The sequence below is a fragment of the Camelina sativa genome, chromosome 1 (genome assembly GCF_030686135.1).
Source record: "Camelina sativa cultivar CO46 ecotype springtype chromosome 1, ASM3068613v1".
NCBI lineage: Eukaryota > Viridiplantae > Streptophyta > Magnoliopsida > Brassicales > Brassicaceae > Camelina > Camelina sativa.
This window is the reverse complement of record NC_141880.1, coordinates 26,442,163-26,457,116: the sequence shown is the minus strand read 5'-3', so window position 1 is coordinate 26,457,116 and position 14,954 is coordinate 26,442,163. Positions and strand designations below refer to the sequence as shown.

At 46.4% G+C, this 14,954-nt stretch overlaps 1 protein-coding gene and 1 non-coding gene across 2 annotated transcripts; both read right to left on the bottom strand.

Moving 5' to 3' along the window:
- Nucleotides 1-1,607: 1,607 nt before the first annotated feature.
- LOC147950420 (uncharacterized) lies at nt 1,608-2,231 on the bottom strand. The gene has a single exon (XM_087513272.1). The coding sequence runs from the start codon at nt 2,229-2,231 to the stop codon at nt 1,608-1,610; it is 624 nt and encodes a 207-aa protein (XP_087369398.1).
- An 8,137-nt stretch (nt 2,232-10,368) lies between these two features.
- Nucleotides 10,369-10,475, bottom strand: LOC147950419 (small nucleolar RNA R71). Its single transcript, XR_015565206.1, has one exon. It is a non-coding gene; the product is annotated as a small nucleolar RNA R71 (small nucleolar RNA).
- Nucleotides 10,476-14,954: the final 4,479 nt, after the last annotated feature.

The window sequence follows — 14,954 nt, the reverse complement described above, 5'->3', positions numbered from 1 at the left end:
TCGGCCCCATCCGTTTCCGCGATTGCGATGAAGTGTGCAGATTTGGTCAATCTGTCAACCACTACCCAGACTGCATCGTGTTTCCACTTGCTCATAGGCAACCCAGTCACGAAGTCCATGGTCACATGATCCCATTTCCATTCCGGCATGGGTAGACTTTGGACCAAACCGCTCGGTACCTGATGCTCGGCCTTAACGAGTTGACAGGTTTTACACTTAGCAACCCACGCGGCCACATCTCTTTTCATTCCCTTCCAGTGATAGTATCGTTTCAGATCGCGATACATCTTGGTCGAACCGGGGTGGATTGAGAACTTAGACTGGTGCGCTTCCCTTAGGATTTCGTCCCTTAGTTCCTTACTTTGCGGCACACACACCCGTCCATTCACCACAATGGTTCCATTGTTCGATGTTTGGAACTCAGTCTTATTATTCTCCGCCCAACCCTTTAGTTCCTTGTCCTTTTCCTGAGCCAAACGAATTCTACTAAGTAGGTCCGCTTGATCAGCTGCCCCTAAGCCCAATGGCTCCACTTCTCCCGACAATGCATTTAGATGCAAGGTCCCCAGCATATTAACCTATGCTTCCTGATTTTTCTCAGCTTCCACATCGAAGCGTCTCCTACTCAAAGCATCGGCGACTTGATTCGCCTTTCCCGGTTGATAGGCAATATCCAAGTCATAGTTCGCGACAAACTCCATCCACCGTCTTTGCCTTAGATTTAACTCTGGCTGGGTGAATATGTATTTCAGACTCTTGTGGTCGGTGAAGATTTGAACCTTGGCTCCATAGAGATATGAACGCCAAATCTTCAATGCGAACACCACCGCGGCCATCTTTAAGTCGTGCGTTGGGTAATTCCTCTCGTGCTTACGCAGTTGCCTTGAAGCATATGCGATTACACTGCCCCTTTGCATTAACACACAACCTAGCCCGGTTATAGAGGCGTTAGTGTACACTATGTACGGCTCGTCCGTTTCCGGCAACACCAGTACCGGAGCACTTGTGAGCATCGCCTTTAACTCCGCGAAACTTTTCTCGCATTCCTCCGTCCATAGGAACTTGGTATCTTTCCCCGTCAATCGCGTCATTGGCTGAGTCATACCCGCAAAGCCTTTGACGAATCTTCGGTAATATCCCGCCAACCCAAGAAAGCTCCTTATCTCGGTGGCATTCCTCGGACGTGGCCAGTCCTTTATCGACTTGATCTTTTCCGGATCCACGGACACTCCTTGGTCCGAGACAATGTGTCCAAGGAACCCGACACTCTTTTGCCAAAACGAGCATTTGCTTAATTTCGCGAAAAGCTTTTGTTCCCTTAACCGCACCAAAACTGCCCTTAAATGATTCTGATGAGTCTCCCAATCCTTCGAGTAGACAAGTATGTCATCAATGAAAATGATTACAAACTCGTCCAAGAATTCCCGGAAGACACCATTCATCATCTTCATGAAGGCTGCCGGTGCATTGGTCAATCCGAACGGCATAACCACAAACTCAAAGTGGCCGTACCTCGTCCGGAAAGCCGTTTTCCGAATGTCCGATGGCTCTATCGGAATTTGATGGTACCCCGAGGCCAAGTCTATCTTTGAGAACCACTTTGCACTTCAGAGGTTATCCAACAACTCGTCTATCCGGGGCAATGGGTACTTATTCTTCACCGTAACCCTATTCAGCCCCCGGTAATCAATACATAGCCTAAAGCTACCATCCTTTTTCTTCACAAACAAGACCGGTGCACCCCAAGGTGAACTACTTGGTCTGATAAACCCTTTTTCCAACAATTCTTCCAATTGTTTCTTTAACTCCGCCATTTCTGCCGGTGCCATCCGGTAAGGCGCTTTAGATATAGGGGTCGTCCCCGGTTCCAGCTCGATGGTGAACGGATCTGATCTATCCGGCGGCACTCCCCGTACCGCTTCAAACACATTGGCAAATTCATTGGCTACCGGAATCTCATCCAGTTCCTTATTTTCCCCAACTTCCTTTGTTGTGATTGTGGCTAAGTACGCCTCACAACCTTTCTCCAGCATCCTTTCCGCCTGGATTGCTGAGATGATCAAACTTCCCGAAGTTGATCTTATTCCCTGGAATCTCAATGTTCCTTCCTTTCCCTCAAAATTTACTCTCCCTCGGTGACAGTCAAGGTGAGCCTTGTACTTTCCCAACCAGTCCATCCCCAAGATAACATCATGTTTCATGAGTGGCACAATGATTAGGTCAGTAGGCATATCCACACCATTGACAATGACCGAGATGCCAAACTACACCGTACGGGAACATCACCTGCCCGCCGGCTGCTCGGACCATTCCATATTCGGTGTTTGGTTCTCTCTGGAACCCACCTTTTCCTATCATTTCTGGGCTCACAAAACAGTGTGTGGCCCCCGAATCAAACAAGGTGTGCGTTTCCACACCTCCTATACTTAAGGTCCCTACACATTCCTCTAGAATGCTAAGTACCCTTATCCCCATAGACATGCACCATGATGCTATGTAATGCACGAATTGAACTAGAAAGGGTTCTCGTTACATACCAGTAATCGCCCTGTAGTTCCCATCGGCAGTTTCCTCAGACAGCTCATACACGCGTGGTGCAACAGCCTGTCTCTTTGGTGGTGGCGGTAAAGATTCCTCGCCACGGTTTCCCCGTTGATCAAGCTTTGGACATTCCCTTTTAAAATGTCCCTCCTTCCCGCACAAGTAGCAGGTCCTTGGCCCATTGCCATTGTCCATCCTTGGACAGTTTCGGATCTCATGGTCCTTACTTCCACAGCGTCCGCATGCACCCACGGTCTTCCAGCAAGAACCGCTGTGGTACTTTTCGTAAGTCTTGCACTCCCCATACCTGGGTTCAGACCTTGCGTTATCCACCTTGTCCCACTTCCTCTTTCGGTCGGTGGTTTTGGCTGGGTGAGTCGAACGAGAAGAAACTTTCTCGCGTTTGAGCTGTTTCTCTTCCTCTATCCCAGCTTCGATCATAGCCGCCCTTTCCACCACTTCCACGACCGAGTTAAAGACACCGTTCACGCAATGGTTGCGGATGCCTACCCTTAGTCCACGGATAAAGCGACGTACTTGTGCTTTCTCATCCTCAATTTCCTTTCCCACAAAGCGCCTAAGGCGACTGAACTCAACGTCATACGCGCGTACCGTCATCTCCCCTTGTACCAGGTTCAGGTACTTGCTTTCCAGTCGATCCCAAGCCTCCGGGGGAAAGAATTTCTTGTTGAATTCTATCTTGAAGTCCGCATAGGTTAGGACTTGACCACCTGTACGTTTCTCCACTGATACCCACCAGTCATGGGCTTCCTCTTCCAGGAAATGGACAGCAATGTCCTTTTGATACTCCTCCGGGCAGCGAGTGGAGTTGAAATTTCTTACGAGTCGACTCCTCCACTCGTCAGCCACAATCGGGTCCGTACTACCCGAGAAATGTTTTGTCTTTAGCCTTGTGACATGCTCCAGTGCATCAAGGTAGTCCTTTCTCTTTCTCGGAGAATCTCCAGGACCTACCCCAATGGTCCCCGCAACAATCTTGCTACGTACCGTTGGTACCACAGGATCCGGTACCAACGCCTTTGTGAGCACGTCCAGCTGTGCCATCATGGCCTTCATCGTTTCCCACTGTTCCTGGGACGATGGTACAACATTCGGTTGCCTATTCACGTCCGTAGCTCCGCTACTCTCCGGCTTATCATTATCCGGTTGTTTTTCTCCAGCCTCAGGTCCGACTGCAATCAGGGTGTCCGTGTTCCCTACGTCCGCATCGACCATAGTCTCCGCGTCCATGGTCCCATCGGCCACCTCCTTGCCTTTTCTTTTCTTTTCCTTGCTGCTCTTACCCATCTGCAAAATTATGCATTAGTCACGGCTAAATTAACAAACCGCAAACAGTAAGAACAACTACCGCGAGATCCCATGAAGCCGATGAGTGGTGATGCCCCAAACCCGCACTACCGGTCCTAGAACCAAGCATGCTCTGATACCAACTTGAAAGACCCCATCCCCGGCCAACTATGGCCGGAGAGGTTCTCCCGTCGCTTTACACTACTTAGTCATATTTTAGGGCCCATTCCTTTAAACAATGTTCGTTTGCACATTCTGTGATTCATAAATAATCCTTATGATATAATACTTAGAGTAATAAATATTCGATATTCGTTAAGTAATCAAAGGATTCGATACAACTTATGAGTTTGCATAATAAGCTAGAACAAGTTGTATAATCGATCCTATCTACCCTTCACACCACCACTCATCTTCCCGGCCATGAGTCCCGCGCCTAAGCACTTCCTTTCCCGCGATCACCCTCCTTTCCTGAAACCAAGTAGGCATCAATAACATTCCCTTTCCCGCTGTACATGTCATGCAATGCACGCTAGGTACTAATAACTGTCCAGTACAGAGATCGGCCGGTAGAGAGTTATCCCGCGCATCAGTTCGAACGGTGTACTGGGGGTCTGTACCGATCCCTGTCCAACCGCCGAGCCGCGTTTACTTTTCTCCGTCCGAATTGTCCGTACTTGGACACCCCGGAGGGTACGCTGATCGGTAGGGAGGTAGCATGCGCATCAGTTCGGTTGGTTCACGGCGAACCTGGCGGTTCCCGATCCACTACCGAGCCGCACCCCCTTTCCTCCGACCAACTGGACCAACCGAAGCATTCCTTTTGCTTATGTTTGATGCACTACCCCAATTCCCAGAGCCTATATGGACGGTACTGTACCGTACCTCCGACCCTTATTACCCTTCTCGCCGAACTCTTTATTTCTCGGATCCTTCTTCCTGATCTTTACTCGTACTCTCGAGTTTTTGGTGTATTTTTCAGTATCCGAACGTGTCCTCAGAATGAGAGGATCGCCCCCTTTATATAGGGTCCTGGGCCGCGGTTTTGGCCCCAAAAGGCACCCTTCGGACGAATCCGTTCATTCACTCCTGTTCGCTCATGTACGCTCGCCGTACCCGTTCGGCCATGACCTTTAGGCCGTGCCCTTTCGGTCCCGAGCTCCCAGCTGGTCAGTGAACTGTCCACTGTCGTCCAGCTGGTCGAGCTGGGTCGAGCTGGGTCGAGCTTCCTGGCAGCTGGACGAGCTGACACTAGCTGGCCGAGCTGACCGCAGCTGGCCTCAAGCTATCCAGAGCTGGCCGAGAGCTGTCCGGAGCTGGCCCGGAGCTGTCCGGACCTGGCCCGAAGCTGTCCGGAGCTGACCAATACTTGTCCCATACTTGGCTCGTTTTCTCCCCTTGACCGAGCTAACGAGTAGCTCTTCCCCGACTTGTCCGAGATCACCCTTCCATCCTGGACCAAGCCATGGCCTACGATCCTATTCAGGATCGCGGGCGTTACAGGTCTTTCATGTGGTTTCCGTAAGTTGTGGTGGTTACCCTAGGGTGTGGTTCCCTAGGATGTTCTATGGACGTGGCCAGTCCTTTATCAACTTGATATTTTCCGGATCCCAGACACTCCTTGTCCGAGACAATGTGTCCAAGGAAACCAACACTCCTTTGCCAAAACGAGCATTTTCTTAACTTTGTGAAAAGCTTACGCTCTCTTACCGCTCCAAGACTGCCCTCAAGTGATTCTGATGGGTTTCCCAATCGTTCGAATAAACTACTATGTCATCAATGAAGATGATGACAAACTCGTCTAAGAATTCTCGAAATACACCATTCATCATCTTAAAGAAGGCTGCTGGTGCGTTTTTCAATCCGAATGGCAAGACCACAAACTAAAAGTGGTCGTACCTTGTTTGAAAAGCCGTTTTCTGAATGTCCGTTGGGTCTATTGGAATTAGATGAAACCCCGCGGCCAAGTCTATCTTCGAGAACCACTTTGTACCTCGAAGATTATCCAACAATACATCTATCCGGGGTAATGGGTACTTATTTTTCACTGTAACCCTATTCAGCCCCTGGTAATCAATGCATAGCCAGAAGCTACCATCCTTTTTCTTTTCGAATAAGACCGGTGCACCCCATGGTGAACTACTTGGTCTGATAAACCCTTTCTCCAACAATTGTCCCAATTTTTTTTTTAACTCCGCCATTTATGCTGGTGCCATCTGGTAAGGCACTTTTGATATAGGGTTCGTACCTGGTTCTAGCTCGATGGTAAATGGATCTGACTTATCTGGCCGCACTCCCCGTACCACTTCAATCACATCAGCAAACTCACTTTCTATCGGAATATCTTTCAACTACGCATTTTCCCCAACTTATGTTGTTATTATTGAGGCTAAGTACGCCTTACATCCTTTCTCCAGCATCGTTTCCGCTTGGATTGCCGAGATAACCAAACTTCCTGAAGTTGATCTTATTCCTTGGAATCTCAATGTTCCTTCTTTCCTTTCAAAGTTTACTCGCCCTCGATGACAATCAATGTGAGCCTTGTACTTTCCAAACCAGTCCATCCCCAAGATAACATCGTGTTTCATGAGTGGAACAATGATCAGATAAGTAGGCATATCAACACCATTGACGATAACCAAGATTCCCCGAACCATACCGGACGGGTACATTGCCTGCCCGCTGGCTGCTCGGACCATTCCATATCTAGTGTTTGGTACCTTACTGAACCCACCTTCCCTATCATTTCAGGGCTCACCAAACAATGTGTCGCCCCCAATCAAACAAGGTGTGCGTTTCCACACCACCTAAACTTAAGGTCCCTACGAATTCCTCTAGAATGCTAAGTATCCATATCCCCCTTTCACATGCATTATGATGCTATGTAATGCAAGAACTGAACTTAGAAAGGTTCTCGTAACATACCAGTAATTGCCCTGAAATCCCCAGCAGCAGTTTCCTCAGACAGCTCGTACACGCATGGTGCGACAGCCTGTCTCTTTGGTGGTGGCGGTAAAGAATCCTCGCCACGGAACCCACGTTGGTGGGTCAGTCTTCACACGTCAAGCTTCGGACATTCCCTCCTAAAATGTCCCTCTTTTCCGCACATATAGCAAGTCCCTGGCCCATCGCCATTTTCCAACCTTAGACAGTTCTGGATCGCATGATCCTTGCTCCAGCAGCAACCACATGCACCTACAGCCTTCCAGCAAGAACCACTATGGTGCTTTCCGCAATTCCTACACTCTCCATACTTAGCGTCGGACCTTGCGTTGTCCACCTTATGCAATTTTCTCTTCCTGTCCGTGGTTTTGGCTGGGTGGGTCGAACGCAAAGAAACCCTCTCGTGCCTAAGTTGTTTCTCTTCCTCCATACCAACTTCGATCATTGCTTCCCTTTCCACCAATTCAACGACCGTGTTAAAGACACCGGTCAAGCAATGGTTGCAGATTGCCACCCTTAGTCCTTGGATAAAAGGACGGACTTGTGCTTTCTCATCCTCGATATCCTTTCCAACATAGCGCCTAAAGCGGCTAAATTCAACATAATATGCACGCACCGTCATATCCCCTTGTACCAGGTTTAGGTACGCACTTTCCAGTCGGTCCCATGCCTCCGCTGGAAACAATTTCCTTTTGAATTCCGCCTCAAAGTCCGCAAAGGTTAGGACTTGACCACCTTTCCGTTTCTCAACCGTCAACTACCAGTTATGTGCTTCCTCTTCAAGGAAATGGACGGTAATGTCATTTTGATACTCCTCCGGGTAGCGAGTGGAATTAAAATTTCTCACAAGTCGACTCCTCCACTCGTCAGCCGATTGAATCCGAACTCCCTGGGAAATGATTTGTCCTCAGTCTAGAGACATGCTCCAACACATCCAAGTAGTCCCTTCTCTTTGTCGGAGAATCCTCATGACTACTTCAGTGGTCTCTGTAACAATCTTGCTACGCACCGCTAGTACCACAGGATCCAGTACCAAGGCCTTTGTGAGCACGTCCAACTGTGCCATCATTGCCTTCATCGTATGCCATTGTTCCTGGGACGATGGTACTGCATTTGGTTGCCCATTTACATCGGTGGCACCACTACTTTCCAGAATATCATTATCAGGTTGCTTCTCTCCAGCCACAGGTCCAGCTGGTTTCTGGGCGTCCATGTTTCCTGCCCCCGCGTTGACTACTGTCTCTGTGGCGTCAATGGTCTCATCGGCCAGCCCCTTGTCCTTCTTCTTCTTTTCCTTGTTCTCTTACCCATCTGCAAAACTCATGCATTTTAGTCATGGTTAAGTTAAATAAACCGCTAACGGTAAGAACATCTACCGCGAGATCCCATTAAGCCGATGAATGGTGATACCCAAAACCCGCACTACCAGTCCTAGAACCAAGCCTGCTCTGATACCAACTTGAAAGACCCCGACCCCAAACATTCTACTGCCGGTGAGGTTCTCTCGTCCTTTACTTGCTACTTAGTCATATTCTATGGTCCATTCTTTAATATAGTTCATTCGCATATTCTGAGATTCAATACGTAGTGTCTATAAGATATAAATTAGAGTAAAGCAAACACTCATATATTGTATTAAATAATCAAAGGATTCGATACAACTTATGAGTTTGCATATAAGCTAGTACAAGCTGTATAATCGATCATAGCTACCCTTACACCACCACTCATCTTCTCGGCCATGAGTCTTGCGCCTAAGCAGTTCCTTTTCCATGATCACTCTCCGTTACTGAAATCCAAGTAGCCATCAATAACATTTCCCTTAGGTCGTACAATGTCATGCAATGCACGCTAAGCTATAATATCCGCCCAGTACAGTAGTTGGCCGGTAGAGAGTTATCATGCGCATCAGTTTGACGGTGTATTGAGGTATCTGTACAGATCCCCAGTCCAACCGCCGAGCCGCGTTTACTTTTTTCCCTTTCCTCCGACCAACAGGACCAACCGAAGCATTATAAATGCTTATGTAGATGCAACTACCCTGTCCCTCAAAACCCATAAGGTTGGTACTGTACCGTACCTCCGACCCTCAACCTTACTCGCCGAACTCTCAGTCTTGGAAACCTTCTTCTCTATTGTGTACTCGTTCTTTCTCGAGTTTTTGTTATGTTTTCTGTTTCCGATGGTGTGTTTGGAATGAAGGCCATGCATCTATATATAGGGTTCTGGCTGAATTCTAGGCCCCAAAAGGTACCTATCTATCAAGTAGGTTGAGCTCCTTGGCAGCTGGCCGAAGTCTAGGCCCCAAAAGGTACCTATCCATCAAGCTGGGTTGAGCTCCTTGGCAGCTGGCCGAGCTACGGGTAGCTGACTGGCAGCTGGGTTGCTGACGCTAGCTGGTCGAGCTGACACTAGCTGGACAACAGCTGGTCGGCAGCTGGTCAAACTGTACGTAGCTGGTCGAGAGCTGGTCATGTTGTCCCTAGCTAGTTGAGAGCTGTCCATGATGGCTGATCTCTATTCCCGTACTTGGCTCGGTTTCTCCCACTGTCCGAGCTAATGAGCAGCTCCTACTAGACTTGTCTGAGACTTCCCTGCCATTCTCGGACCAAGTCACGGCCTACGATCCTATGCAGGATCGCAACATTACATCTACCAAGTTATTAACCTTGCCCAAGGTTCATTTGTTTTACCTTGATTAAAAGCAGTTTTAAGTTTGTGTTTGCTTTGTTTTGAGTTTGCTTTGTTTGCTTTCTTTAAACTAGCTTGTTAGTTAAGTTGTTTCATAAAACAATCATTTGTTACGTTTAGATTGAGGATATTTATGTATTCTTAGTGTTTGAATCTTTGCAAATTTGTGGTTCGATATTAAATGAATAGAGATAAGTACTACATCAATTTGGCATTGTTGCCCATTTGCAATAGATTTCACCATTAGGATTTAATCTTTGCTTGAGCCTAAACATTTTCTTTACATTATTACTTACTTGGTTTGCTTTGGTGTTTTGGATTCTCTTTTGCAAGGTGTATGAACTTGAGAAGTCAAGGCTAAGCCAATTTAGTTGAGTGTGTTGAAGACATTTGCCGTTTTGAATGAGAGAATCGCTGGCTAGCATGACAAGATATGGAGAAAAACCCTCCTCCTGTTGATGGTCATAATGGAAATGACCAGCCCAATGTTGAAAAAGCTCATATCCATCCTCCAAGACAACCAAGAGTCACTGGCACCTTTGATGAACCGAACATTCATGGGCACTGCATGGGGACTAGAGCACCGCTTGTTGAGAACAATAACTATAAGATCAAGTCAAGTCTTATCAACATGGTGCAAAGCTCAAAGTTCCATGGCTTACCTATGGAAGACCCTCTTGACCACTTGGATCAGTTTGATATGATGTGCGGAACAATCAAAATCAATTGTATCTCTAAAGATGCATTCAAACTCTGCCTCTTTCCATTTTCTCTTGGAGACCGAGCTAGAACTCTGGAGAAGAACCTACCAGTGGGATGAGTCACCTCTTGGGATCAATGCAAGAGAGCTTTCCTATCCTAGTTCTTCTCTCCTACAAGAACAAAAGGCTAAGAAATGAAATATCAAGCTTTGCTCAAAAGGGAAATGAGAGTTTTAGTGAAGCATGAGAGAGATTCAAGAGCTATATTATTCAATGTTCTCATCATGGTTTCTCTAAAGAATCTATTCTAAGTACAGTACACAAAGGGGTACTCCCAAAGATAAGAATGTTGGTTGATACAGCAAGTAATGGTGATTTCCTATGTTGTTGTTGGTATGACCTTAGTGGAGAATCTTGATCAAAGTGATGGAAATTATTGGGAGGATTATGATATAACTCCAAGGGATCATTCTGATATTAATGAGTAGCACGACAAGGAGATCAAAGGCATTGAATGACAAGATGGATAAGATGATTCTTGCTCTACTTCGCCAACTACTAGAAGGTCAAGGAAGAAGTGCTATTGAGTTGGCCACTCAAAAATGAAAGCTATGCACACCAAGGTTGATGAGGTGTATAGAGTGTTAAATGCTAAGATTGAGAGGTTGCAAACACAGGTCCATGGAAAATCTTCCTCTTCTACAAAGTGGCCAATGGGTTCATTGCCGGGAAAACCAGAACCAAACCCAAAAGAGTATATTAATGCCGTCACACTTAGAAGTTGTAAGACTCAGCCTACTCAAGAGATCAATAGGTACATTGAGCCTAAGGGAGGGGAGGTAGTGGTTGAGAATGAAGATGAAGATGAGTTGATAGAAAAAGATTGTGGTAAAGACATAGAAGCTGAAAAGGTTGTGGTTGACAAAGGGAAGATAAAATGGTTGAGGAACCAAAGAAAGATAAGACCATTGATGAAGCTCCCAAGAAGAGTAAAGATATTGCCAAGGAGACTCTATTTGTGCCTCCACCCTATGAGCGAAGTGGACAAGTATAGAGCTATGTTTGATGCACAAATGAAAGATGTTGCTATTACAATGTTAATTTGTGACGGTCCTTCGGGATGAGTGGTTTTTGTGATGGTCCTTCGGGATGTGTGGTCTGGGTAGCGGTCCTTGTTAGGACAATTACTTGGCATTGGTTGCGGTCTTGTTTAAGACATTTGTTAGGTATTGGTGGCAGTCTATTTAGACATTTGTTGGCCTTTGTGGCGGTCCTATATAGGACATTTGTTAGCCTTAGTGGCGGCTATTTTGGTATGTTGATGACCATTGTGTCGTCATGAGGTATCCCAATTAGAGGATATGTGGTTGGTAGGACATTGTGATGTTTTATGCAAGCTACATGAGGGAAACCTGGTTAGGAGATAGGACTCATACGTGTTCAGAATTATTTGCTCTATGAAAAATTGGTCCTTAACGACTCTTTGGGGAATCTTTTGTTCTCCTAGTATTGTCATATACAGAGACTTTGTGACTTGAGAGTGTGGCTGGTATATCGACTTTGGATGACGATCCAGAGGCGCACTGTAGGATGGAAACCCAAGAAAAGAATATTGGACTTCCCTTATATTTTATGGCATGTGGCTTAGGCCCGATGAAGAGCCAATACTAATGGCATGCAGGCTAAGGCTTGGTGAGAAGCCAATAAAAACGCAAGGTTGAAACTTATGAGTAAAGGAAAGTCCAAAATTCGAGAGCAAATAGTGCTTGGAACGCGAGTTCATCACCTGGAGGTAACCTTCACAAATTAGTCGGAAGAGGTGCAGGCCGTGCAGACAGTTGCATGGAAGTCCATGGCTGATGGTTGTTCAAGATTCGAGGACGAATCTATGTTGGTGGGGGAGAACTGTAATGCCCGTGAACCAAAAAGTGGAATTGTGGCAAGGGTGTCGCTCGACACCAAGTTTGGTCAGGAATTCAGTTCGATTACAAGATTTCTTGGTTTATTGCTGTTTCAATTTAGGGATTATAAAGGTTGTGGCCGACATTTTTAGGGTTTAATCTCCAATTTTCGTCCCCCTTTGTAACTGAGAGAGAAAACGCTTCATGAAAAGTTCCTGAGAGTTCCAGTAGGCTCTTCCCTAAACCGTTTGTACCTGTTTTCTCACACACCCTATGATCTAAACATGACCAGTCTTACCGTGAGACGTTCTTGGCAAGGAAGGATGGCTTTTTAGTAATAATAACCCATGCACCCGTTACACAACCATGTCCTAGAATTATAACCGTGCTCTAATACCAAATGTAAGACCCTGACCCTAAAATACCGTACATGTCCGTATCGGACAGTAAAAGTTTCTTAGGGCCTATGCAATTCTATTCGTTCGTTTAATATTGTGCAACACCGAATAGGTATAACAGGTGAAATAACTTAAAAATACTCATTCATTAAATCATAGGCTCAATTTATCCTTAACAACATTCCCATCCCATGCATGGTAACAATAGAAATCTTTAGAAATAAAAACCATAATTAAAATACCCAAAGCCACCATCCTCTTCCTCCCTTGCCTCGGTCACACAAGCTGGTCAGCCACTAAAGTCCTGATCATCAGACCTTTCTTTTCCTGCGTCCATAAAAGGAGGCGTAAGCAAACAAGTTTACTTAGTGGAGCGGTCATCCCGTCTCACTAAGTTAAGTTCAACAATCTCAATCCGACACAGAGTATATTCCAATCAAGTCATGCAAGTCAAACAATTCACATAGGATAGTTGTCTAAGTCGTTTAGACCAACCACCATTCATATTGCAATATAACACATTAACCATTAACCAAGACAAGCAATGAACAAGATTAAATAAACCACGGGTCAAGAGAATCAACCATGGAACTCGGCCACAGTCACACACTCACCTTCGATTTTGACCTGCGGTGCTAATCTCTTGGTTCCTATGCCCAAAACTGATCCCCGCCTCTACATGGACAGATCTACATCGTTAACCAGCAATGTATAACCCATAACTATCGACAGATCAAGGTGTGGGAAGACTTACCGTTCTTCTCTCAATCTAGACTTAGGATCTCTCGGTTAAAGCTTCGATGGAACTCTTCTCTCTCTCTCTCTCTTTCACGGCCCTCTCGGATGTTGTGCGAATTCTAGAGAATTTCTCTAAGGGTTTCTATTCCTTTTATAGGGTCGACTAAACCACCTCGAGTTGCCTCAAAACAATAAGCCTTATCACCCCCTAACTTCCCATAATTTTCGCACCTATCCTTATCCGATCAACTTTTCCTTTTCCGTGAGTTTCCATTTCTCTCAGGTTTCCTTTCCCGTGAGTCGGCTTAAATCTTTGCAAGATTTCCGAGTTCCCGGGCCTCCCATCAGCCCATAGTCTAACCGATCCATCCTTGTCCATCGGCCCAATCCATCGTTCACTAATGCGACCATTTCCGGATAGTCTACTTCACTATCACTCTCACTATCACTATCACTAGGACTTTCACTCCCACTATCACTATCACTATCACTATCACTATCACTAGGAATTTCACTCCCATTTTCATCCATAAACTTACATGCCTGCATCATCTACAATGTAGGTCACGAACTCCCTTTTTCTTCAGTTCAAACATCTGTTCACTACTTCGGTAGTCTCGAACTCTCCGTTTCCATCTGGATCTATCGGCTATCGAATCACAGCCATTGTCCTTTACGGACCATGATTTGTCCTATTCTCGTTCCGAGGTTTTTACCGCTATCGACACTTTACATACCACATTCGGTACTTCTCAACACTGGTTACCGTACCGCTATCGGCACTTCTCATGTACAGCTATCGGCACTTCTCATGTACCACTATCGGCACTTCTCATGTACCGCTATCGGCACTTCTCATGTACAGCTATCGGCACTTCTCATGTACCGCTATCGGTACTTTCCATGTACCTGCGTATGTACCATTTCTTGTACCGCGTATGTACCATCTCATGTACCGCGTACGTACCATCTCATATACCGTGTAAGTACCATCTCATGTACCACGTACGTACCAGGGAATCAGGTTGTTACACTTGGGACCGACTGGAAAGTGTGTACCTGAACCTGGTACAAGGCGATATGACGGTACGTGCGTATGATGCTGAATTCAGTCGTCTTATGCGCTTTGTGGGAAAGGAAATTGAGGATGAGAAAGCACAAGTCCGCCGCTTTATCCACAGACTAAGGGTGGACATCCGCAACCATTGCGTGAACAGTGTCTTTAACTCGGTCGTGGAAGTAGTGGAAAGGGCGGCCATGATTGAAGCTGGGATAGAGGAGGAGAAACAGCTTAAACGCGAGAGAGTTTCTTTGCGTTCGACCCACCCAGCCAAAACCACCGACCTAAAAAGGAAATGGGATAAGGTGGATAATGCAAGGTCCAAAGCTAAGTATGGAGAGTGCAAGACTTGCGGAAAGTACCACAGCGGTTCTTGCTGGAAGGCCGTGGGTGCATGCGGTCGCTGTGGAAGTAAGGATCATGAGATCCAGAACTGTCCAAGGATGGAAAATGGCAATGGGCCAAGGGCTTGTTTCCTGTGTGGAAAAGAGGGACATTTTAGGAGGGAATGTCCGGAGCTTGATGAGGGAAGGCAGACCCACCAACGTGGAAACCATGACGAGGAATCTTTACCCCCACCACCAAAGAGACAGGCTGTTGCACCACGCGTGTATGAGCTGTCTGAGGAAACTGCTGCCGGGAATTTCAGGGCGATTACTGGTATGTTATGTAA